The sequence below is a fragment of the Trichoplax adhaerens genome, genomic scaffold (genome assembly GCF_000150275.1).
Source record: "Trichoplax adhaerens TRIADscaffold_8 genomic scaffold, whole genome shotgun sequence".
NCBI lineage: Eukaryota > Metazoa > Placozoa > Uniplacotomia > Trichoplacea > Trichoplacidae > Trichoplax > Trichoplax adhaerens.
In genome coordinates, this window is record NW_002060950.1 from 2,218,787 (window position 1) to 2,243,790 (window position 25,004).

At 33.8% G+C, this 25,004-nt stretch overlaps 3 protein-coding genes across 3 annotated transcripts; 1 reads left to right on the top strand and 2 right to left on the bottom strand.

Moving 5' to 3' along the window:
* Positions 1-3,648: 3,648 nt before the first annotated feature.
* TRIADDRAFT_3491 (uncharacterized protein) lies at positions 3,649-6,622 on the top strand (the record flags this gene model as incomplete). Its single annotated transcript, XM_002114601.1, has 11 exons — positions 3,649-3,701; positions 3,957-4,169; positions 4,473-4,551; positions 4,698-4,763; positions 4,974-5,096; positions 5,322-5,446; positions 5,558-5,663; positions 5,731-5,797; positions 6,179-6,257; positions 6,352-6,448; positions 6,551-6,622. Coding segments are annotated over 11 exons (1,080 nt in total), but the record flags the coding sequence as incomplete, so codon positions are not given.
* Positions 6,623-11,487: 4,865 nt separating this feature from the next.
* On the bottom strand, positions 11,488-13,583 carry TRIADDRAFT_58679 (uncharacterized protein; the record flags this gene model as incomplete). Its single annotated transcript, XM_002114780.1, has 8 exons — positions 11,488-11,745; positions 11,913-11,969; positions 12,127-12,165; positions 12,353-12,475; positions 12,555-12,656; positions 12,932-13,029; positions 13,189-13,341; positions 13,481-13,583. The coding sequence occupies 8 exons, from the start codon at positions 13,581-13,583 to the stop codon at positions 11,488-11,490; spliced, it is 933 nt and encodes a 310-aa protein (XP_002114816.1).
* Positions 13,584-15,878: 2,295 nt separating this feature from the next.
* On the bottom strand, positions 15,879-22,320 carry TRIADDRAFT_28287 (uncharacterized protein; the record flags this gene model as incomplete). Its single annotated transcript, XM_002114781.1, has 15 exons — positions 15,879-16,000; positions 16,075-16,297; positions 18,964-19,075; positions 19,228-19,316; positions 19,393-19,488; positions 19,688-19,784; positions 19,929-20,007; positions 20,103-20,169; positions 20,245-20,335; positions 20,412-20,536; positions 20,684-20,806; positions 20,980-21,042; positions 21,133-21,211; positions 21,312-21,533; positions 22,262-22,320. 15 exons carry the CDS (start codon positions 22,318-22,320, stop codon positions 15,879-15,881), a joined length of 1,647 nt encoding a protein of 548 aa, XP_002114817.1.
* Positions 22,321-25,004: the final 2,684 nt, after the last annotated feature.

The window sequence follows — 25,004 nt, forward strand, 5'->3', positions numbered from 1 at the left end:
AATCGAATCAGTATTGACCAGATTGAAGTTGGAATGGATAGTTTATGATGATTATGAACTTAATGGACTTTTCAAATCGTGCAATGTTTACAACACTTGATCTGCATTTGCTAACGACTGGCCGAGCTAGTTGAGAACACCTTAACGTGGTGATCGCTTTGACAAAACTACAGCCGACAAAGTTGATAACAGCTATAACCAATAGCTCTCTAGTTGAAGGATTGGATATGACCCAGATCAAGGCTTGACTTGATGATGGACGATTGTTATCATAGGCTTTTTACGTTGGTAAAAGATCCAAAAATGGCCAACATGCGATTGCTGTCCTCTGTAGCAAGTTTGAGAAGTTGGGCCCGTTCTTACCACAGTATAGAAACACTGATGTAGTACGGTAACCGTAGTAACCGTGTAGTGTGTTCGGCATGATTCTGTGGATCGGGGTAGTTTAGACTGTACAGTCTACGATTCTAATGATGAACAGCCGTGTTATACTGAACTATGTACTGCAGTGTACTGTAACAGCACCAATAGTGATGAACCGTCATGGAGCAGTTTATGGCTGGAAATTTGCAATATGGCTAGGCGAGGGATTTGCATCAAATCCAGTAGCCTATCAAGGTTAAGTGAAGTCCAATAGTCTATTGGACTGGATGCAGAGATTCTTTTTTACTCTCGCTGTAGGCAATACTCAAGTCTTGCAAGTTTTCTCCCTTTCATTTTTGATATATTTATTTGCAGGCAAACCATGCAATGACGTAACCTTGACAAAAACGAATATGGCGGGAGAAAACGTAGGCATTTATATTGGAGTGTAGTATACAGATTCAAGAACGTTAAGGTACGAGTTAGACTCATGCTTGCTACTATGAGATGTTAGTTCATGTCTTTTACAGTTTGATGAAGAGTTGGCAATTCTGAATTTCTGGTACACGCTATGGCGTGCGCAAGATCTTCCTTAATAATTCGTTGTTGTGCAGGATCATTCAACTATAAGGGTGTATGTCGGATCTTATGGATGGTGATGGCTAAGGTAGGAAATGGATTCATACTTGCTATAACGAGCTCTTAAGAAGTCATGGATCATTAAATGTACTCGTAGCCCATGTCTTGATGGCATCAGCATCAAATATGGATAAAAGATTCCTAGCCCTCAAGCAAGTAATGTGATCTACTATTAACAACAGGAATCAACATCAATATGCTATACGACTCCGCTAATACTGGACGTATGTCTAAAATAAGAATCTAAATTATGGTAGTCATGTTTTGTGTTCGTCAAGCACGTCAATAATCGAGAAAGGTCCTGTTTAACCTTAAACAAGTATTATTTATGTACAACTGCTATCTCTTCCATTGGATTGCAACTGTAACTATATTGAATAATACAGTATAGGTAGTAGTCGCGCATCACTATGCTCCATTCTATAACTTTATTCTGTGATAATGATCAAAGATTATTTTTGGGGTAAAGCTAATTGCCAATGTATTAAATATGAGCATTTAGCGTCAATATGTACTACAGTTCAATAAAGAACTGATAATTCTTCAAACTTCCGTTTCGTGCTTCAATGATGTCGATATTATACTCCTGGAATCATTCCAGCTAATGACACTAGTGATGAGTTAGGGTTAAGAATCCATATACACTACAACTCGATCAGCTCACACCATGGTGCGTGGAAGAACTTTGATAATTCAAGTAACTCAACTATTTAAGTATATTTCGAATGTAATTGGTGGCAATGGCTAGTTGGATTCTATCAAGGACTCGTTGAATATCCCTGATTACGGTACGAAATGGACTCATGCTTGCTACACGAGCTCTTAATTCATGGCTCTCAGCTCAATCTAATCAGAATTTGCAATTGTGAAATTCTTGTAGTAAAGATCATTTTGTACTGCAGTGTTGTCGATATTAGTCCATCAATCCACACACCATGCCGTGCCGTGCACAACATATTCGACAGGAATTCAACTATACGTATCTATTTCGATTTGATGGATGCTGATGGCTGCTTGGATTTTATCAAGAACTTGTTAGAAGTGGATAATTAATACAAAGTACGTGGATCTGTAACAACACAGGACAAGGAATGTCTACTAGACTGATTTTGAGTTGATGCGTACATTACTGTAGTTGCCTCATAAAATGTTACCAATGCCGCCAGTATATCGCTTTCATTTTGCAATCAATTTAAGATATCTGGCACAAAACTTCATCAGTTTACTATTTACAATTGGCCAGCCCTCGTCTTCATTCATATTTCAGCATTCAAGTAAATTAGAACTGCTGGAGTTTAGAGGTCCATGACTCAGGAGTGTAACAGGTGCCGTATGGAATGGACTCTTGAGATAGCGATCTGATACTATTGGAAAATAAACTGGAAAGAGGTCAAAATTGCAGTAGCTTTTCTCTCATAAATCAATGTTTCAACGAATGAGACGAGATCTTTCCTCAATGCAGTCTAGTACATAGGACAAAGGAACGGCCAATTACATCTTCGGTATAACCTGCAATGAACATATGTATGTCTGAGCTCGTTAATTAATAAGAAAATTTCAGAAATTGAACCAACTCTTATTGTATGCTCAATGGAAAAGGAAATCAATTTAGAAATAGTAATTTAAGAATGTGATAATATAAAAAATGAGAATCTTCTTCAAAAAGTTATACAGTAAATATTTACGCTGAGTAAGTTTAATACCACCGTAAACTAAATGTTTTTTCTTTTGTGTTAATGCATTTTTTTCCATGCCTTCTACAGGAGAGACTCCATTAACAATAATAAATACCATGACAAATTTTGCCACAGCCAATCATTATGGACTCGTTCCAAAGCCTAACACATTTTACAATAGGTGAAAAGGGTCAAATTATTTTGACAGGCTGTCGTGCTTTTGCTCCTAGCAGTGAAAACATCAATTACTTTTCACAAGTAATTTGCACCCAATTGATGCATGCAAACGATTACAGTATATTCAAGTATAACTTCCGTAACAATGTAGTAAAGGAGTAATTAGTTTATTGCCTTTTAAAATTATTTCAAAAGCTATGACAGACAGACAGCTCAAGGTGTAGAGGATTATATAATATAGTTTGCACCTAGTTGATGGGGATTAGCAGATTTCGTACCGATACGATTGCATGATAACGATTTTACAGTATACTGGTATTCAAGTACAACTTCCGTAATAATAATTTTAATGTAGTACAGGGGTAATTGGTTTATTGCCTTTAAAATCATTTCAAAGCTATAATAGATAACTCAAGATTTAGAGGATTATATAAGGATACCACCAACTCATTAACCAGTACATTTAGTGTACTTAGAAATCAGCAAGTATATCGAGTAAGTTGAAATTTAACCTGTGGAATCAAGTTATAAAATTTTTACTTCGGATAGAAAGTACAGTAAATTTCCATCATCGTCAACAATTCGTATCTTTTAAACTTAATCAGTTATCGTGCGAATTTGCACTTATCATATCGATACTCTAAAAATCTTCATTACAGTGCATGAATTAGTGAACAGATATTGTGGCAATTTTCTACTACATTACAATGAATCTATATACACTAATATTTCTGATTGGCATAGGCAATATTAACAATCCTCTTCAACAGGATATTTACTCGTCATGATCAAGAATGCAAATAAAAGCAATGAGAAAAATAATATTCAGGTTGCGGTCCGATGTCGGTATGGTTGCGCAAACAGTAGTTTGATCTACGTGCTAAAAATAAAATCAAAATATGAATTTATTAGTACAACTTTGGATAGAAGGCTTATTAATGTTGATAGCAAGTTTAAAATAAAGCAGGATATTTATTTACCCTGCAACAAATGTAGATTAGTTGCATCGTTATTGTACGCCCGTATCTTGCTGTTTTAATAATATAGGGAAGCAATGACAAAAATGATCATTATTTTCTGATATACTGATATACATTTCAGCCCTATTCCATTGCCAGATCGAGGAAGTAATCTAAACGTAGAAATTATAAATGATCGACAAGAATTGCGCCTCCACTTAAACGATAAATCGACTAAAATTTATACCTTTGATCGGATTTTTACACCTGAAACTAATCAATTGAATATCTATAAGTCCATGGTTATACCTATGATAGAAGAAGTTTTAGAAGGCTACAATTGTACTCTATTTGCGTGAGTATCGTCGAAATCTCCATTTTTAATCTAGCTATAAAAGTAATAGGTCACTTTAATAATGATGATAGTGTGGCATGAGCTCTATTATAAAATTGATGAAGGAAAGGGAGTAGGATTTAATCATCGCGATCGTTGATTATCTTGTCCAGTTGAAAGCCTTCCTTTGTGAATGAATAGTTTTGCTATAATAATTTCCTTAGTGATTTAAAAGTTGGATCAAATACAGATCTTGAGATTGTTTTTGACCATATTAATGTAATTCATCATGAATATTCAATTGAATTAACATTTTTTATGAAGGTATGGTCAAACAGGCACAGGTAAAACACATACTATGATTGGCCAACGAGATGATCAGGCTTTTTTATCATGGGAAGATGTAAGTTAATTACGTCTATAGTTATTATCTTGAACTTTTTTCCCCATTAATGCGAAGATAGTGTAAGAAGTAAGAAATCGCAAGATGTTATTTGCTATTTGATGCTCGAAATTAAAGTGCACCGAATGTGTTTCCTTCAACACTAGGATCCTAAGGCTGGAATAATACCAAGAGCACTAGGGCAACTATTTGATCGATTAGAAGCAATGGATGTAAGTTTATTAAATCAATTACAGGTGCTCCTTGGCAGTTACATAATATATATATACTAAGGCTAGAATTAGAATTGCGCCCAAAAAGATTCATTATGGCTTTGGCAAGACCTACTTATACTACGTAGATCTGTTACAGTTACAAAAAGTAGAGTAAACCCTTATCCAAGGCCATAAAGTATATGACTTTAACAATTATTTATTCTTTAGGGCGATTACACTATGAGGATATCATATCTAGAATTATACAATGAAGATATTTATGATTTGTTATGTCTTGGAAACATTGAAAGCCAGAAAAAATTAAGAATCTTTGAGGATTCATCCAAAAAAGTAAATAACTTTATAAAATCATACCTTCCAGTCGCTTCTCTCGGATAAAAAAACTTGGATATTCTATGTTACCCTTATAAGAATAAAAATATCTAGACGTTGATAGAAATATCCTTTAATATAATCATTAATTACATTTTATTGCAAGATGATGTATCAGCTTTTATAGACTATCATATTAGGATCATCTTGACCGATTATAACAAAAAATTAATACGTGTATAGGGCAAAGTAGTTGTACATGGTGCCGAGGAAGTACTTATTCGATGCAAAAATGAAGCCTTTGACGTGCTGAACAGGGGAGCAGCTAGACGGCAGATTGCTGAAACAGAATTAAATGCAAGTTCAAGGTAAGAAGAAATCAAACTGAAAGAAAAGTAATCATAGCGATTCTTTACAAATTTGAACCACAAGCGGCTATAAACAAAAATCTATAAAAATTCTTATTTATACTTTTGTAGCCGTTCTCATACTTTACTAACCATTAGTATGGAAATGAAGGACAAGGGATTTTCAACTGCGGAATTTGCCAAGGAAGAAACTATGAAGATTGGTAAACTCAATCTGGTAATTAATTTTCCTTAAATCTTTTCAATGTAGTGCCATTTCATTAACAATACCATACTGGATTTAGATCGATTTAGCTGGAAGCGAGAATATTAGCCGCTCTGGTGCTTCAGAGCGAAGAGCACGAGAAGCTGGTAATATTAAATCCAGTTAATGCTTTCCGTTTATCCGAGAACAATTAATATATGATAAATATGTCACAGATTCACTAGATATATTTCTTTACCTTACATAAATCTGAAATAGCAATCTAGCATAATCATTCCACAAGTCATTTATAGTGTTTCGGTAACTAGCGTATTTAAAATCTGTTTCATAGGATAGTATTCTTATGTTTATGTGCATGTATTACTTAAATTAAAACAAAGTTTATATAAGCTATGATCAAGCAATTAATGATTCCATTATTGTCTGTATAATAACAGTCAAAAGGACTCGTGGGAAATGTCATAGTAAATCGAATAATATTCATTTCTAACATTTCTGTTTAATTTTATTAAAACGCTAATATTTAGGCAATATAAACCAAAGTTTATTGACGTTAGGTCGGGTTATTAATGCTCTCGTAGATGGCAAATCGCATATACCGTATAGGTTAGATCAACGATAGACTAGCACGATATGATTAATTAAATTTTCATCAACGCAATATCTATTCATGCAATATACTATCACTATAATTGATCAGAGAAAGTAAGTTAACTCGATTATTACAAGATTCTTTGGGAGGACAGACCAAAACATCAATTATTGCTACCATTTCCTTACAATCGCGTGATCTAGAGGTATTGAGTAAGTTGAATCATCATGACTTGCAAGAGATGCAAAACTACGCTTTAGATTCGGATGATATTTTTCTTCAGCTAATTTCTTACATTAAATATAAGGAAACGGTAAGTACTTTAGAGTATGCTCGAAGAGCTAAGAAGATCACCAACAAACCTGAAGTGAATCAGAGAAAATTGAGAAGGATTGTTTTAAAGGTAATGCTAACCGCCTTGAAGAGAATATCGGCTTTTCTTTCTCATTGTATCTTAATGAGGATAACGATATTTATCTATGCTATGAAGGACATTATAGATGAAAATATAAAATTAAGACGTGGATTGATGGCATGTCGTGAAAAAACTGGAGTTTATTTACCACAAGATACTTACAAGTAATTGTATTCCTTATAGAAATTTGTGCTTATTTTTAAGTAGCTGTTCTATAGATATTATGTCAAGATCCCATTACTTTTTGATGCTAGGCAATTAGAAGGAGATCTACAGAGGCAATCAGATGAAATTACGCGATTAAAGTTACAACTTAGAGCTGAAGTGGATAAATCCAATTCAGTAAGTTCACTTTAGTAGAGATATTTCTACTGCTATAAATACATCTAGCAGGAACTCTTGCAAATTAAATTTACTGTAATAGATTCTATTTTTTTTATGAATTTTATATTTATCTCATTTTCGGATAAATCTACATCAATTAGCTCATTAAAAATGGGAGAGGAGCTGCTATTGATTACAAACCTATTGTAACGATACGTTACCGACATTTATTATTTGGAAATGCTACAGTTTTAGTAACTATAACAGTTTTAGAAATTTTTAATCTATCAAGATACTGTATATTAAATAAATATATAATAAAGAATCTCAATTACATATATGCTTTCCTATTTAAGTCGTATTCTTTGCTGTTTTTATAAATGAATCGGTTTTAAAAATGCGATATGGACAGATAGAGAAATTATATCCACAAAAATAAACTTTCCATTCATTTTAGTTACAAAAAGCTTTGGTGAATGCGCAAGCTGAAATCGATAAAAGGTCTACTGATATTGAGAATCAGAAAGAAGAAATAAAATTACAACGTGTTCATATTTCTGAATTACGCAATGTAATTTAAAAGACTATGCTAGGAATTCCTTCGCTGTTGCTTTACCAAATTAATATTGCTTATAATATAAATTCTTAACGTAACCTTTGTTACAATATTCGTAGTAGTCTATTTTATACTATATAGGAAGTTAAACAAATCTCTAATAAACTTAATGAGCAGCAAGGAATCGTTGAAAACTATGCCAAAGCAGAATATGAGCTTAAACAAGGCACAATTATGGTTTGTTGGCTAATCAAGAAATCTAATATGTGCTTATTGTGAACAGAATAAGTTTCAGCTAATACTAAGTTAGAAATCAGGTTAATTTTGAATAAGAAATAAAATAAGATATTTTATGTGTCTTATTTAATTAGCTACAAGGAACGGTGCGTTCAGCTTATCAAGATATCGAAAGTTTGCATGTAACGTTAGAAAGGAAAGCAAAACTACAATCAACTAATGAATTGCATATGCAAAATTTTAGCTACGTGTGTATCATATGAAATTAGAGTAGTCTATGATAGCATTTTAGCAATTTTTTGTCTACTGTAACGCTATCAATAGCTTAAATAATACTTGACAATTATTTTAGTGAAATTAAGGCTTTTGAGTATTCATAATTTCTGCTACTCTTATCGTTGTTGATAGGATATCTTAAATACTACCGATCACCTAAATTTGCTAGTGGATCGTTACCGCAATGAACGTTTAGCATACTTTAAAAAAATTAAAGGAGAATTAAGTGAGATTAAGCGTTAATATTTTTCCATTTGATATTAGCTTGCAGAATGCGTATACTTGAAAACCTGCTAATTCATACATATGGTATGAATTAATATTTACTGTGGATTGATTGATAGAATTGGAAATGAACAGGAACCGCCAAGAGATTGATTGTCTCAAGAAATTACTTGATGTGGTCATCCATAATCTTGGAGTTATCATTACTATCTATAACAAACAATTCGCAGTAAATATAATTTATTCAGCATTTAATTTAACTTATGACATATTGAGCTGTCTGCAGGCTGAATAATTCTTTAAAAATTAATGCCATTTAAAATATTAATTTTCTAGTTATTAACGGAAGATCAGGAATTTGCTCAACAAATAGCTCATTCTAGTGTACCAGAAAAGGTTTGAGCAAGAATCATCAGTCTTATACCATATTAATATAGAACACATAAATACTATCTTTTAAACCTTTATAGAAGTGGGATAATGCAATTCGGCAGTTAATGAATCAATTGGTTGGTACTTGTACTCAACAAATGCAGCAATTACTCGAATCATACATTTCCTCATCTAAGAATGCGACCATACGATCCCTTGACGATGTGAGTCGTCATTTATATTTACATACTTTGATGGAATACTATCAGTTTATAACACGATTGTGAACGAATATAATTTTAGATGACTCGCTTGCAATCTATTATTGAAAATCAAATTATCGCAATTGAAAGTAGAGTCCATTCACAATATCAATCCACTGAATTATATCGTCAGCATTTGGTAAGATATCTTGAAATTTGAAAGCATAACTTAGTTATTCTTTAAGTTGAAGGAAAATATTTTCATTCTCACAGATGGAAAAATTAATAAATCAGCAATCTATGATTGAAATGCGTTTAGAAAGTTTTTTTAGCGACCAGCAGGTACAACATTTCTATAAGTGCATTCAGTATGTAGGACTGATTATTTGTTTGTCATTATAAGAATAACGTCGGATTTAATAATTTATATTTTCTTCTTTAATCTAGAATAGGGTTGAAGATTTGATTAAAAAGATAATGGATTCTATTCATCAATTTAGTAGTTTGCAATCGGAGGAATTCAATCAAGCTATGGAAACAGTAGGGAGCGAGCTTTAAGATTATGTAGTTTAAATTATAATTTATATTTGTTTCTGGATTGATTAACTTTAGTTTTCAGATTAATTCTGAGGTTAATAGTAACGGAATAAAAAGCACCAATGATTCATTATTAATACAAGGGTAGGTGATCAAGTGTACTTCTCCTGAGAATGTATTTATTTTCTATATTATATGGGAGATAAAATAACTTGTTCAAGGAAGAATAAATCTGACAGCACTTAGATGAAAATACTATATGTTTCCTACAAAAATAATTATAGAGAATATCAAGAAACAATAAATTTGATCCATAAAGCCAAAGATGAGATTAATGAGACTCTGGAAACATTTAATATAAGCCTGTGTGAAGAAGTGCAAGAGGTAAATCTAACCAGATGACAATACAAAAATAATATCAAGTCGAACTGGAAATAACTCTTCGTGAGATTTTTAATTAAATTGACTTTAATATTGTATTGCTGCTGGTATTTTGTCTTTTTGAAAAATTTTCGAAGCAGTATCCGAAAATCAAATATATGGAAGATCATTTTACAATTGATATTCAGGAGCAAATTGAAAACATAAAAAGCGATGTGACCAGGGTAAGTCATGTAATACTCTCGTGAAGAGACGGAATATTTTTGCTACAAGTATATTGCTCTAATCTTCTTACTTAATCATTAAATTAATCAAAAATTTGTGCACGTAGGCCTATGGGCTAGGCCTATCTGATACCCTAACAGGCTTACTGAGCAATGATATGAAAGACATAGAGGTATCAATTTTAATGATGGTTATCATCTATCCAAAATGTCAGTAATTCATTTCTACTGATAACACATCGTATGATAGGAATCTGTTGAGTACTGTGAAAATACAATCGATGATATTGCTAGCAAGATGGAAAATTTGCAAGTACAGTATGAAAATGATGTTGCAACATTCGAGAAGCAATTTGATTCAGAAGTGGAGAAAACAGAAAATTGTTTAGAAGATTGCAATACAGCTTTGCTGCAAATTAAAGAGCGAGTTAATCATTTGTCATCTCGTGAATTTGCAAAAGATCAGCCCTCAGGTAAAAATATAATACCAAGATCAAATTTAGCTGACATTTACGAAAATACATAGACAAAATATCTTTTTTGCGGTTTAATATGCCTTTATACAAATTTGCAAATTTATCCACTTATTTATTTTTCAAATTTATTTTATCAGGAAAAACGCCGAAACGAAGATCATCTGTATTGTAAAGATACTAGATTATGCTTTTTAATGCTCGACGTATACATTATGCCAATTTTGCCTGTAATTTTTAAACGTGTGTACTATGTAGGTATAATGGTAGTTATGAAAAAGTACATAAAATATCCACATATACAGCTTTAACTGTTAACATGTAGGTCATAGATTAATAAGTAACTTTATTTTTGTAATGCATGGGATTATGGATACTAAGATTGCGAACAGGCTTTGGTCTTCAACACTACTGTTTCGATACTCTAGTTTGATATTACTGAAGAAATATTACTATCTACAGAATATGCACTGGTTGAATGATTAGGTTCTCATATATGCTAACCTGTACGTAGTTATTATCATTGTTATTTAATCGTTTTGCTGGTATTTCCATTGTAGAACCGCGTTTACTACACTCCAAAGGAGGATAAAATGTGATAGTATCAATGTAGTACCTATATTTGACTTTCTAAAAATTTTACAAGCTATGTTATCGAGCGAAATAATTGAAGGGTTCAAAGATAGATTTGATTTTGATAAACGTAATAGTATCTGATTAGGGCTTCAACCATTTAACTGTAGGATTGTTCTAGATTTAAATATTCCTGCATAGCAAAGCAAGATACTACGAGGAAGAAGGAACTGAAGATCGTTTGTAATTGTGCATTGATGCCATGGTGCATTTCGTATTAATCAGTAATTTCTGCTGGAAATACGCACGTATATTAGATAATTTATTTAAAAATAAATTTCGAGGAAGTCATTAATTAATGTTTTAAATTGATATTATCTCGTGTTGTATAATACATACTATTATATCAAATACGCAGTAACTCTCTTACATAATGACTAATTTGATATTATGCATTGACACTTATTTCAGCTGGACTGTCATTGACCGATTCGATAGTATGCGATGCTTTACTGTCAGATTGTAAATTTATTAAAGAATTGCTAGATTCTGCTAATTCAGAGATGCTAACTCTTCCACGCTGCTTTATAAACTTAGCGATAGCATTTAATTCTTCTACAGATATGTAGATATATTTGCCACGATCATCCACTACTCCAGTTAACCTATCCATGGATTGCAAAGTTTGAATACGATTGATGACGTCCTGAAATAGTTTATCAAAAACCAGGTCAATCAAAAATTGAATCTAATTCAGGATCAAGCAGCAATGTATAGTATAAAAACTGAGCAGCTACGGTCAAAAATACATCTGCAATCATTTTAAATATGATAAAAAGTATCGCGCCTAATTTGTTCAAATGATATACTTACTTCTGTTCTTAATTTGAAATGAGCTGCTACGTCTTCGAGTAAAACCACTTTGTTATTCTATATTGAAAATTAGCGTCATAGTGTTAACATATGGATAGATTATTTTAACGTAGAACTACGCGTTTTCATTTAATATCCCAAGAAAGGTATGGACGTTGGAGCATCTAGTGCTTCGGATACCGTAGAGTGGAAGCGAATCATTACCGCGACTTACCTTAATATAATCAATAAATTCTTGGAGTAGTGATTGGGACTGCAAAGTATACATACGAAATATTTAACAAGTAATTTGGGGTGAAGCAAGATAAATACTACTAGCTATGTCAACTAGGTTGTAAATATTCTACGAGTGTAACGTATGTATCGTATCTAATTACATTTTCTATTTATGAGCACAAAGTTAAAATTCGTAGCTGAAAGACAATACTAAATTTAGCTACCTCTTGGGCAATTTCCGCTTCCCCTGATCCTTCATTCTCAACAGAAAATGATTCCTTTAGTCGTAGATATTCTTCATACTCTCTCTTTTCTTGTTCTTCCTTTAGTTTTCTTTCAGCCTCTTCCTTTATTATTAGAATAGGTGGCTTTAGTTACAGATTAAGATATTTTAATTATTCTATATGAAGGACATTTAATTAATACCTTTTCTTCCCTTTCTTTGGCTTTCCTCTCTTCCTCTTTCCTTCGATTTTGTTCTCGCAATTCCTGACGATTTATTTTGTCTTCTCTTTCAGCTTCCATTTGCTAGTTTCGTTGAACGAAGAAAAACGCAAGCACCGAAAATTTTATTAATAACTGTATTAGGTTTCTACCTAATATGACATCCTATCAACAAGTCACATCTTGAAAGTTTAACGTCAGAATTGTGCTGTTTTATTAGCTAATTCGGGACATTATCTCAAATTTTAAGTTAGTAAGAGAATATCTACTGGTATAATGTTTATGGCTGTACAAATAGTAGTCGATAAAGCGTTAGGTGGTCTGGTATTTTATTCTACTGTATCAAGTCCGATTCTTACTTCTCTCATTGCCTTCTTTTCGGCTTTTTCTTCTAATTTTCTTAACTTTTTAGTACCCATTTTACGATCATATACTGGCTCTTCAAGAAAGCCGTCGTCTAATGAATCAAAATTAACGTTAATGAAGGTATCAGCTTGGTATTCGTATTAAATTAGTATCCTATGTAGGTATAGCGTTGAAATTGAAAGGTAATTGGAAAATCAATGATGTCATATACTGTATGTTGTCATGATGCCCCCGATTTCTATGATCTTACCTTGATACTCATCATCGTAATCGTCGTAGTCGTTGTCGTGCTGGCGTTGTGTTTTGCTCCTATTAGTTTTATTTCTTAGGCCACGTCTTGCTCTTGCTCGAGGGCGTTGAGGAACGGGATTTTCTCTTCCAATCAATTCACCAACATCATCGTCTGCGATCGGAAAGATCCATTAGTAAGTACTCGTATTGATTGACAGTAAAAGAAAATCATTCGTAACAAATACAGTACAAAAATAGTCGAGCCTTAACAGGTACGAATTGATCAGCAGTAGTTCAGAAGCAAGCTTTACCTGTTCTAATTTCTGTTTTCGTGTCGGTTGAGAGTAATTTTACAGCGACAAATAGTAATATAGAGGCAACGGCAGCAATTGCAAGATAAATTATTGCAGCCATCTTCCCCGTTGCCAGAGACTTTCTAGCGTCTCTAGAGTATAGTACAGCGTACTGTAAGCTACAGTACTGTACTGTACTGTACAATCGGAGTTCGGAATAACTTCTCATTACTGTACAGTACAGTACGATGCAGAGGATTGTTGTGCCGTACCGTGTACAGTACTGTACTGTATAGAGATCATAGAGACTTCCAGTTCTGTACTGTACAGTACTGTACAACATTGATCTCACGATTCCAAAGTCTTGGTCAGTCTCTAGATGGGGTCTCCAGTACTGACCACGGAGCCTCTAGAAACACCGTAAAATAGAGTGCCACCACACCATTGAACCGTGGCTCTGCTGCTGTATTTGTAAATGCAGTATCGCAGTCTGATGAAATCTCTTCTTAAAAATGACTACTACATATGAAAATTACCTTAAAGTTAAGTTAGTCAAGTCGCCATAGCGATTATGCTGGGGATTGCCGAGTAGGAACACAGGCGATTATTGCGAGTATATGGAACACTTACTGTACTGTACTATTCAGTGGATAGTACAGCCTATCAACAGCCAAGTATACAGTATAGCGTCGCTCCTAAACTAGTGTTCAATTTACCTACCGTTAACAACTCGACGAGCAGATTCAGCTTGCTATACGTAGACTATTCAACAAATTGTTATACATAACTGCTTGTTGACAATTTGGATTCGGAAAAGAGAACTTTCTTCACCACTAGAAAAATCCCTTGCATGATTTTAATAGTCGCTATTGAGTATGATAAATTGTCCTGTAATCTTGACGGAGCAGAAACTGATGGACAATTCGGTCCACAAGATTATACATAAATATGAGTAGTACTAAACTATAGACATTGGGTAAACAGTAACTCACCTGTAGAGCCAACTATTACAATTGCATCATAGCAAATGATACAGTAAGATCACTTTCTTGTTTGTTAATATCGTTGCAGTGCTACAATTTTATAACGGTTATTAATGGCCAAAAGTTCAGAATGTTTCATATGCATTAATATGCGATAATGCACCACCGTACATGTACGTGTAACATAAAGATATAAGATATTGCTAATAATGACTTTAGAGTCTATACTGAGGATAATAATTCAGGCAATTTCAACAAATGGTATCAAACTAAGTGAAGACCATCTTGATATAGTTTCAATTATTTATTTACTTATGTAATATTATAACGTTAACGTTTAGTTGCATATTTTACAGTCAAGATAAAATATCAATGAGGTTACTTAAGTAATTTATATCCGAATTGACGGAGTAAAAATTAGTCAGTTTTAAACCTTATGACGCTGCGTATTAAATAACATACGCTCGTACATGACGTTAGCCACGGAGCACAAAGGTAATTAGAGGCTTACACAGTCAGTAAGAGTTTTAGATGATTTTTCTTAATATTCTCCCTTTCAGTCTTGGCCAAAATATGAGGTAGTCATATTAAAAACTGTTGGCTCAGTTACAGTATTAACTATACAAACAAATCCTAATAATTTACATGCAACTCATTCTATTAATTATTTGCGTTAGTTACTTCATTGCACGAAAAGATAGGTGTATATTAAATTATATAAAATATACATCCGAAATTCCTACGACCAAGAGGAGAAATTTAGAAACTATTCCATTATCGAACAGTATTATTTGTAGAATTCCTTAGTGGTCGAGGTAAGCGGTCGGAAATATTCTTCTTAGGTAAGTTAGACTTGATAGCGTCCGCCTTAGATCTCAAATCCTGAGTGACAAAGTTAGACCGATGCACATTTTCTTTATTGATTGCTCTTTTCGGTGTATGATTATCCATTGAAGCCGGTAAACTCTGCACAGGTTGATTAGAAGGTAGTAAATCAATAAAGGAGCCGTACGTTATTATTTCAACACGTAAATATACATAAGGTTAGTAGTTACTTGATTCGCAGTCGGAGGAACAACCGGGCTGGTATCCATTGAATCTGTGTCATCTCTATCAATTTCAGCATCTTCATCCTCGTTCTATAATAAAGAAAAGGGAAGACTTAAATGCGATACTATCGTGAACGGCTTGACTCAACGCTTTAAAGCTTTATATTAAGCACACATTTTCTTCAAATCATAGTGTATCGTACTCTATCGTCATATTAATAGCTTTATTTCATTCATTAATGTTAATATAACGAGTTTCTAGAGATAAAGGAAAATTATAGTAATATAGGGACAGAAATCCATTCATTTGGATTAATTAGTCTGTTTTACTTTTAGATTGTGTAATAACTTGATACAAAGGTGTTGATAAATTTTTCTGTATTTTTAAAAGGCTTCATTTACCAGATATCCCATGTTCGATCGGTATTGATGCAAAATGTTTTTGTGATCGGCTGTTTTGATTAAGTTGGTTGGATAAGTGAACTGGCGTCGTTGTGGTGTTTTGCCTTGGAAGATAAAAATAAAATTAACTTTGATGATGATAAGATTATCGTATAGGTTGAATGAAATTTAAACTTACCCGTTGGTAAATCCTTGATTAGATCTTGAGAGATAAAATGGTCCACATTTGATTTCATGTCAGATAATGATACCTGGTAATTATTTGCATCTTCTGATATGGTATTTTGCTGATTTTCTACTTTATCCATAACAGATGATAAAAATGCTTGTGTTGTAGCGAATGAATCATTTACGGTACCAACTATTTCTTCATGATTCTGGCCTGAACTTCCTATTAACTCCTACTCAGTACGGTATTTCAGTCGGTAAATATTTATCGATATGATGGTTAATATCATTTGTTAGGCTATTACAAATTGTAGATTGATATATCTTCGCTATAACTTATAAGACACCTAAGCTACACTTACAAGAAGATATCGCTTATTTCTACATGCGTTCTCTTCTGATTGAGTAGCCTGTGCATCAAGAAGATCGTGTGATGTTTTATGGCCGGAGACTATCCTCTACACGACGAAAACATATCATGTACTTAATTTCATTGTGTTATAACGCAACAGTACAAAAATAAAATCGTTGATGCAAAATTCAAATTGATACCGTAGACATTGTATTCATGATTTGTGATACGTTTCCCTCATGCTTATCTATAAGGGCGGAAGCTCCATTGACGAAATTTGCTGACTGAATACCGAGAAATATGAAAAACTTAGTACTGAATGGTGTTAGCAAATCGGTTCGAATTTACGTACGTCTTGCATTTTCATTCCAACGTCGCGTTCAAGATCGCAATAATTTTCTGAAAGATGATTTTCTACTTGGCTAACTTCGTCATACAGGTTACTTAAATGACTAAATATTAAACCATACATATAACATCGGTCAAATAAGTTGTTTCTTGATAATCATTTGTTATATCTAATACTCTGTAATACCTATCAGTAATTGATCCTGCACTTGTAGCATTTTTGATACTGTCCTGTATATCATTCCTTATCTAAAAGTGTGCATATCAGATGGTATTTATTAAGTGTAGCTTCCTTCTCGTAAATTATCATTAACAATGCGTTACCTCTATAGTTCGCGATTTAAGATTGGATGACGTATTTTGCTGAAGATCTTTCAAAATATTGGTAATATTTTGTATGGCAGCTTCAGTCAATTTCTAAGGCATTGCAAATATATTTGATTGGTAAAACGTTACGTTTATAAAATTGTTAAAAGAAGAAGATTCACTAACCTGTTGCTGATCGCAATGCGTTTCGGTTGTATCTTGGACTTGCCGTTGGTGTTTTTCTAAATTGGATACCTAGTAAAAAAGTTGCGATCGTGATAGTAAGTAAATAGATTCTTTTACAAGAATGCTACTTAAGCAACTAAGGTTATACCACTGTATACCTGCTCGAGAGATTGGTCTTTCATCTCTTTTCGAATATGGTCAACTTCATTCATAATATCATGAAACTGATTTTGCATTAACTTCTTAAATGACGTAATCTACACAAAATAAATCACTTATTGGGATGCTTCTTCACTACCTTTTATGAGACTGAAAGACTTTGGTTCAAAGTGCTCTTTAAATTAAAAAACATATTCTGATAGCAATCTGTCTCACTTTTTGAACAGTTTCATTTTTAGACAATTCCAGTGCAAGCAACTGACTTGAAACGTTATCACGGGCCGCGGTAAGAAAGTTAGCGAGTTCATTAGTCACAAATTCGTTTATTATAGATACAAGGTCGTCCTAGAAAGTAGTAATGCGGCAAGTTAATAGTGAACCTTACGCATAACTTCTTTCACTTGTATAATTAATGTACTAAAATTTTGTAAATCTTTATAGGAGGCACCTGATTTGTGCTAAGTTTTTCATTGAAGTCAGAAGTCCATCGGTTGAAATTATTTAAATCGGACTGTTGAAATTTTAGTATTTGATTGATTTAATTCATTAAAAGATAAACGGTTATGTGACACCTTTACAGAATTTACAAAATAGTTGTAATGGTGTTTACCTCAGTTTTACTTATGCTACTGTACAGCCTTTCTTGAACGTCGGTTTTCAATCCATCGAGCATCCTATCGATTTTTGCTAATTCATTAGTCCTTTTTCGTGATTCTGTAACTATACATAGTGATACCAGTCCGATTAATTTGTCAAATAATATCTAGTAATTTACTGAATCTGTACATATCGAAATTTACCAAAGATATCATTTAAAGATTGCAGGAAATCTGCCTGGTCATTGTGATGTTGAACAAATGTATTTTTCAATTGATTTACGGTCTTTGCAAATGCCTGTTGTAAATATAAGTAAGTACAAGCATTTATGCATGTTCTACTTCTGAAGCTATTACGATATTATTCAATAATTGATTAAAAGGCGTGACTTACCTTTTGAAAGCCGGATACTTGATCTTCATTATGACTTTCAGTTTTTTTCTTTCGATCCAGCTTGGAATGTAGACCTTCAACGTCGCTTATTGTTTCATTGACAACACTTATCAACTGATAGTTAAGAAATAACCATATATGCACCAATTAAATAGATGTAGAAGCTTGGGACACCGTACAAAGCAGTTGATGCGTACCTGTTTAGCTTGCGTATGTAAGACAGCTTCGTTTTCAACGTGAGTTTTCAATAGGTGCTGCTTTTCTTCATTTGCACGACTACTCACTTGTAATGCCTAAAAGGTTTAAGAATTTATCTCAGTAATTTAGATATTTCATAAGTCAGTAAGACATAAACGTATATCCGGTATGCAGCTTACGTGGGTTGTTGCAGTTAATTTATTCGAAGTGTTATGTAGGACGTTCTCAGTTTGGGATAATTTTGTAGTTGTTGTTGCAAGTTCTTCTTTAGTTTGGGTAAACAGACCGGTTATCTAATACAACAGGATGCCATAAGCTTAGTACGTACCAATAGATGACAATAAGTTAGGATTGCATTACCTTTTCGATCTCTTCACAGTACGCTTTTATTTTTTCTTCCATTTCGTTGATGGCTTCACTTTGTTGTCGTAACGTTGTTTCCATTGTTCTAATTAAAAGAAATATACATGCCCTAGTAAATTATATGCTATTAAATCACATAATAATTTATGATGTTTTCTAAAAGCCTTAAGTGGATGATTGCTATACAGATTAAGACTGGTGTAAATTAGCTTAAATGTATACCATATTGCGATGAAGTTAAACAGAGACTGCTACAGTTACCTGTAATTTTCCTCAGACAAGTAAATACCATTCTTCTCTCGAGATGCAACTAGATCTTTTCTAAGTCGCTCAATTTCCTCGGTATATTCCTATTGTTCCAATTTAAAAAAAGTATATGAATGTATTGATATAGTGTTGTAACCAAATTGAAAAATTTTTAATCACTTTAATAAGAGCGCGTTTAGTAAGCCGCTGATTGATTTCCGGCCTGTTGGTAATATGCTTTGCACGATGAGCATAATCCAGGGTGCTTAATGTTTCCTGTAAATAATCGTAATGTTACTGTTAATTCTTAGGCGTGAACGTCATTTTGTATTATACATGCGTATACATTAAACGAGTACAATACGAGCGCGATAAATGGACTAGACATCTTCAGCGGGCGTTTTTGTATACGCCCGGCTATACTAGCATATATAATAAATTGTAATCTAATATAAACTGCTAACATAACGCTTACATCCAGATTGCATGAAGCAGGAGATATTGTTGCAATAATAGAAGTTTTCGTTCTGCCACCCAAAGAATCTTGCAATAGTCGTGTTAATTTGCTTTCTCTAACATTATATTATGAAATATTATTGTTTTATTCTGTAATGCTTAAGAGTTGTAATCGTATATTAAGAATTAACAAGCAATTAAGGTAGATAGCGACTAAAGAAGCGACTCTAAAGCTGATGGAAATTTAGCGAGTTACTTACCGGTAAGGAATATGGGGTGTTCTTTCAACAAGGGCAGTGATTACTCGCCCTAACGTCAGTAAACTTTGATTGATGTTACCTGTTTAAAGTTACATAAATTAGATAACGAGATGAATGGGTTGTTGCATTAGAATATTGTATTTATGTAGTATATAAAGAAGGTAGTCATTATACCAGCTTCACGAGCTCTTTTATCAACAGCTCCAGACCTTCCAACATTTTCGCTGCCTGCAAGATCAACCTAGAGCCAGGTAAATTAGAAAAGGGTAAAATTAGAGAATATTATAATTAACGTCATAGGAATTTAAAATAGTACCAAATTCAATTTTCCAGTTTTAAGAAATTCATCGCCTTCCATAGTGTTTTCTTTGAGGTGAATAGTTACTGAGAAAATTGTATGTGATCGACTATACAAGTCAAGAATTACATGTTAGATAGTTATCAAAACTTTATGGTTGCATCGCAAAATTAGCTTAGCCTAACCTGGAAGAAGCATTCATTAGAGTTGATGCAGTTTGCCGTCGTGCGGCACCTCTTTCCATGATACCGTAAACTTCATCTTTAGTGTGTACAATAATTTCTTCAACGCCTTGAATAATGACACTTCCCTACATTGTAACATGTAAGCATTTTACTTTTATCATTTTCCGTCACGCTGATATTACAGTGATTGTATGGTATACCAGATATTTTTACTGTTATTAATTTGCTACAACTTTAATAATGTTGTCATATTAAGGTACTAAATTGTTAACCTTTCTTGCTGAATCTTCGAAAATTCGTAATTTCTTATGATCTATTTCGCTAGGGCTTAGTAAATCAAAGAGTTCTTCATTGTATAATTCGACAAATGATACTCTCACCGAGAATTCAAAATTCTGTATAGTTGAAATACCAAAAAATAACACCAGGTCAAAAAATATCCATGAACTCCCAATCAGAACAAGATTATTAAAAAACATACTAATTTCTGCATTTTATTTCATGAAAGTTTAGAATTACACTATTTAGAAGGTTAGCAGTAAAGAATAGTAGTATCGTCGTTAAATACCTGACTCGTTAACTTTTCAAAAAGTTGATGTAATGTCCTAGGGATAATGCCGGATGATGGATCCTATATAAAGTGGTAAATGCTTTGCATATCAAGAGAGCAAAACTGATTGTTGGAAATTCATAGATTTAAATGAAGGAATTTGTCACATACTTCTTCCCATGATAGGTGCTTATTGGGATCTCTCTCGCCCTCCATGGTGTAAGTTTTTCCTGTACCTGTTTGGCCATACCTAAGAACAGTAATTAATTATAATAATTACGAAATGTTAATGGTATCTGTTTATCGTATTGGTAGATGGATAGCTTAGAGTGTATCAATGTACAACTTACGCAAATACAGTACAGTTGTATCCCATTAAAACTGCGTCTAGTGTAGGTGCAACAACACCTTTGTAAACATCAATTTGACTGGATTCGGGTCCAAATACTTTGTCGAAAGTAAATGTTTTGCTCGTTTGCTTATCAGCAATTTCTTGCATAACTTCTACTTCCTTTTTTGTGCATTCGACCGCTACAGATGAATTACCTTTCATTTCATTACTATTTAATGGCCTACGAAGAGAATTTAATGCATAAATTAATCAGGAAAAGTAATATTAACTTCATCAATTGATTATATAATTATTTTAAAAATGTCTAACATGCTATGAAACATTTATCATTGCGGTTATAATTATAATTATGATCAGAAATGTAACAAATGTAACAAATGTAACATTGTCTGAAACAATGAACCATACGCAAATAAATTTTACTGTACTAAATGCGTACATTGCTAGCATTTTAATATACTACATAACAGCTTTAATATTAGCCTAACTTGTAATCCGTCAGCAATGCAGTGATTGTAACGTATAAAATAGAAAAATTGTCATCATTTTCATTAAGATCACTGTATAGAGTATGTAGCTGTTATGGTAGGGCTTACTATTGCACAGTATACAGCCAAGTGAAAGGCCATCAAGATATAGTACGTATAACGCTATCTCTTCTCTAATTACAGTATAATAATACGAGCATTTGGGTTATATCGATGTCGGTTATATTTGGAAATCTGTTCATGACTGGCCAGAAAGTATTCCAGAATACGTGTGCATTAACAAGATTATACATAGCACTTGCTGTTTTAACTGTAATTATCCATCCAATACAGTAGATAAAGGTGATGGTACACAATTTACATAGCCATATACCATATCGCCAGGAAGTCAAAGATGAATTGCTGTATACTGTACAAGGAAGTGTACAACATTATATTTCACGAATTGACATCGACTTACCTGCAACGAACGGCGACCTGGATGTTCTTCTCAGGTGGTAACTTATTCCCTTTCACCATTTTGTATGATAGTACGAATTAAGCACTTGGATTCAGAATAGTGCAAAATAAATGAAGTGGTGGTAGTAATCGTTGATGATGAATCAGATTTGCAAATTGTGCTGGTATACTATGTAGTTGAAAGAATTGGAAGAGAATGACGATTATTTTGTCATCGAGTAGGTTTTACAAAAGAAAGAAAAGTTTTACCGATAGTGATGATATCAATCAATCAATTTTCACTGTTTCTCAAGTAGAAAAATGGCGGAAATGTAGCTTGAAGGTGGAGTATTTCACAAATTGGGAATAACAGTTGCTTTAATGTGCAACACTTGCGTAAAGCAACAGTCAATAACTAAACAAGATGACTGATATCCGTTCACGATGGATCATATTTTACTTCTATACAGTATAACATAGTACTGAGCGATTCAGTAATACGGGAAAAAATTTGAAATTTCTTGGTAGCCAATCAGGTGACGATTAGCTCTAAAATACAGTCCAGTACCAGGGACTAGTCATAAGACTGCTGGTGTAGTACTGTATCGGTCTAAGGAGTGTCTGATAGTACGCACGCACAGACGTACAGACATACAGTACACTCGTACAGACGGACTGTACAATCTTTACAGTGTACAGTAATGGACTACACTGTAAATTGTAGTGTACAGTACAGTACAGTAGTATGGCTAATATTGACTACCATAATCTCGTGACCGCAAGGGCCATATGATCCTATCCGCATGCGTACTGTATATTCGCCAAAAATGTTGTTACGTCACGTCTCGTCTCAGAGACACAAGCACTGTAGGCCCAGTGTAGGGGGACTAGGCCACTAGGGTAATCTTCTACAGTACTACTTTTTGGAATTTTGGAATATTTCTTTACACTTTCGTTTGAGCTGGATGCAATAATACTTCGTGCAGCATGTTGAAGTCTTTGGCTACTGTTACTGTACTGTACAATTACAAATGCCAACAAAAGACGAACAAGGAAAACAAGTAATTAACATTGTCTTTATTGACTTATCTTAACATTTTGTGCACGCACGCGCTGTCTTCCTCGTGTGCATTGTACAATGTACAATACAATGTACTGTACAGTACTGTACACCTCTACGGGTCGTGTGTCAAAACTTTTAATACTGTACAGTACAGTGTACTGTACAGTACTGTATTGAAACTCCAGGCTGTCGGGCGTGGCGAGTGAGTACTGTACTGTGCACATTGTACTCTACGGGACGTGTAAAACCTTTGACTCATTGCAACTTTCAACTGCAAATGAGTCAACAACCTAAAGTACAGTACTGTACTGTACTGTACAGTGTACAGTACACTCGGTACAGTATTCAAGTGACTCTCGGCCAGTGTACTGTACAGTACAGTACAGTACGGTACGGTACAGTCCATGTTAGCCATGCATACTGCGCAAGAACCAAGATGACGACAGAATGGACGTTAGCATTAGGATTACAAGCGTCAATCTTCATTAGATCCCTTGCTTCTCGTGTGCTGGCAATGATTGCCGGCGATTGTTGAATCCTGCTGATCAAGCCATTCTTGCCATCATCACTGAGCCTTTTACCCTAGCTTAAAAGTAAGTATAGCCCGGCATAGCTAGAATCATTTGCATAGGATTGGTAATCTTTCCAATAGACATCCTAAGCATCATTACAGTACAGTAATAGCCATGTAGAATAGCATAGTATACTGGACAATATCAGCGATCGGACAGGAAGAATACTTAATTGTCAGTAATTACAACTACTATACACTATGTGCTGTACGATTGTTATCTTCACCTGGATGGTTAAATGCTTGCACAATTTTATCGCCAAAATAAATCATGCAGAATATTGTTCAAGTATTAAAATATTGCAAACTCGATCGAAACTACTGTCATCCAATTTCCTTTCTACTTTTGCCACCATTGCCAGTCATAACAACCATGATCGATGCTTCTCATTTTGTGATTGTATAGGTTACAAACCACCCCACCCCCATGAAACGAAGTACGCCCGCAACATATTCTTTCTATTTACGGTCATCAGCAAATTTACTTTTCTTCCATTTTTGAACGTCAATTGTACAATATACTTCGTGATCACTGCAGGTTGTACTAACTCTTCTCTCGACAGTAGTCTACCGTGATTTATCGTAGATAGAGCTCAATATTGACTAGAATGCTATCCAAAATATTGAAAGGAATACATTGTCCATTGATGCAATTACCGTAATATAACTTGCAACGCATTTCAAGCAGTGGAGTTGGCCTTCTTTCTTTTAATGATATCATAAAAAAATACCAAGTCAAGTATGTACTCAACCGTAGGTGGTAGTAGCTGGTAGAATCGTCCCAAGTAGGATAACAGTTACACTTACTAATTACATAGTGCTTCATTTTTCACCAGTAGATTAGACCGATATAGTGATTGTTAGCTACAAAGTGGCCTTAATAAGGCTGTACTGTATACCACGACAGTACAAAACAGTATTAGAGGATTGAGTTAAATCAACTTGGACAGCTTATTCCCCTTTCGACGGCCATCATAATTATTCCAAGTATTCACAGCGATCAATCCTGCCTAACAAGTGTAGCGTATCTCGTGCTGTAATTTACTACTTAACATCCAATCGTGTACCGAGAAGACACTGACGATCAAGTTATTCAATTGGTAATCCGGTTAAGAAATTGATTGATCTACC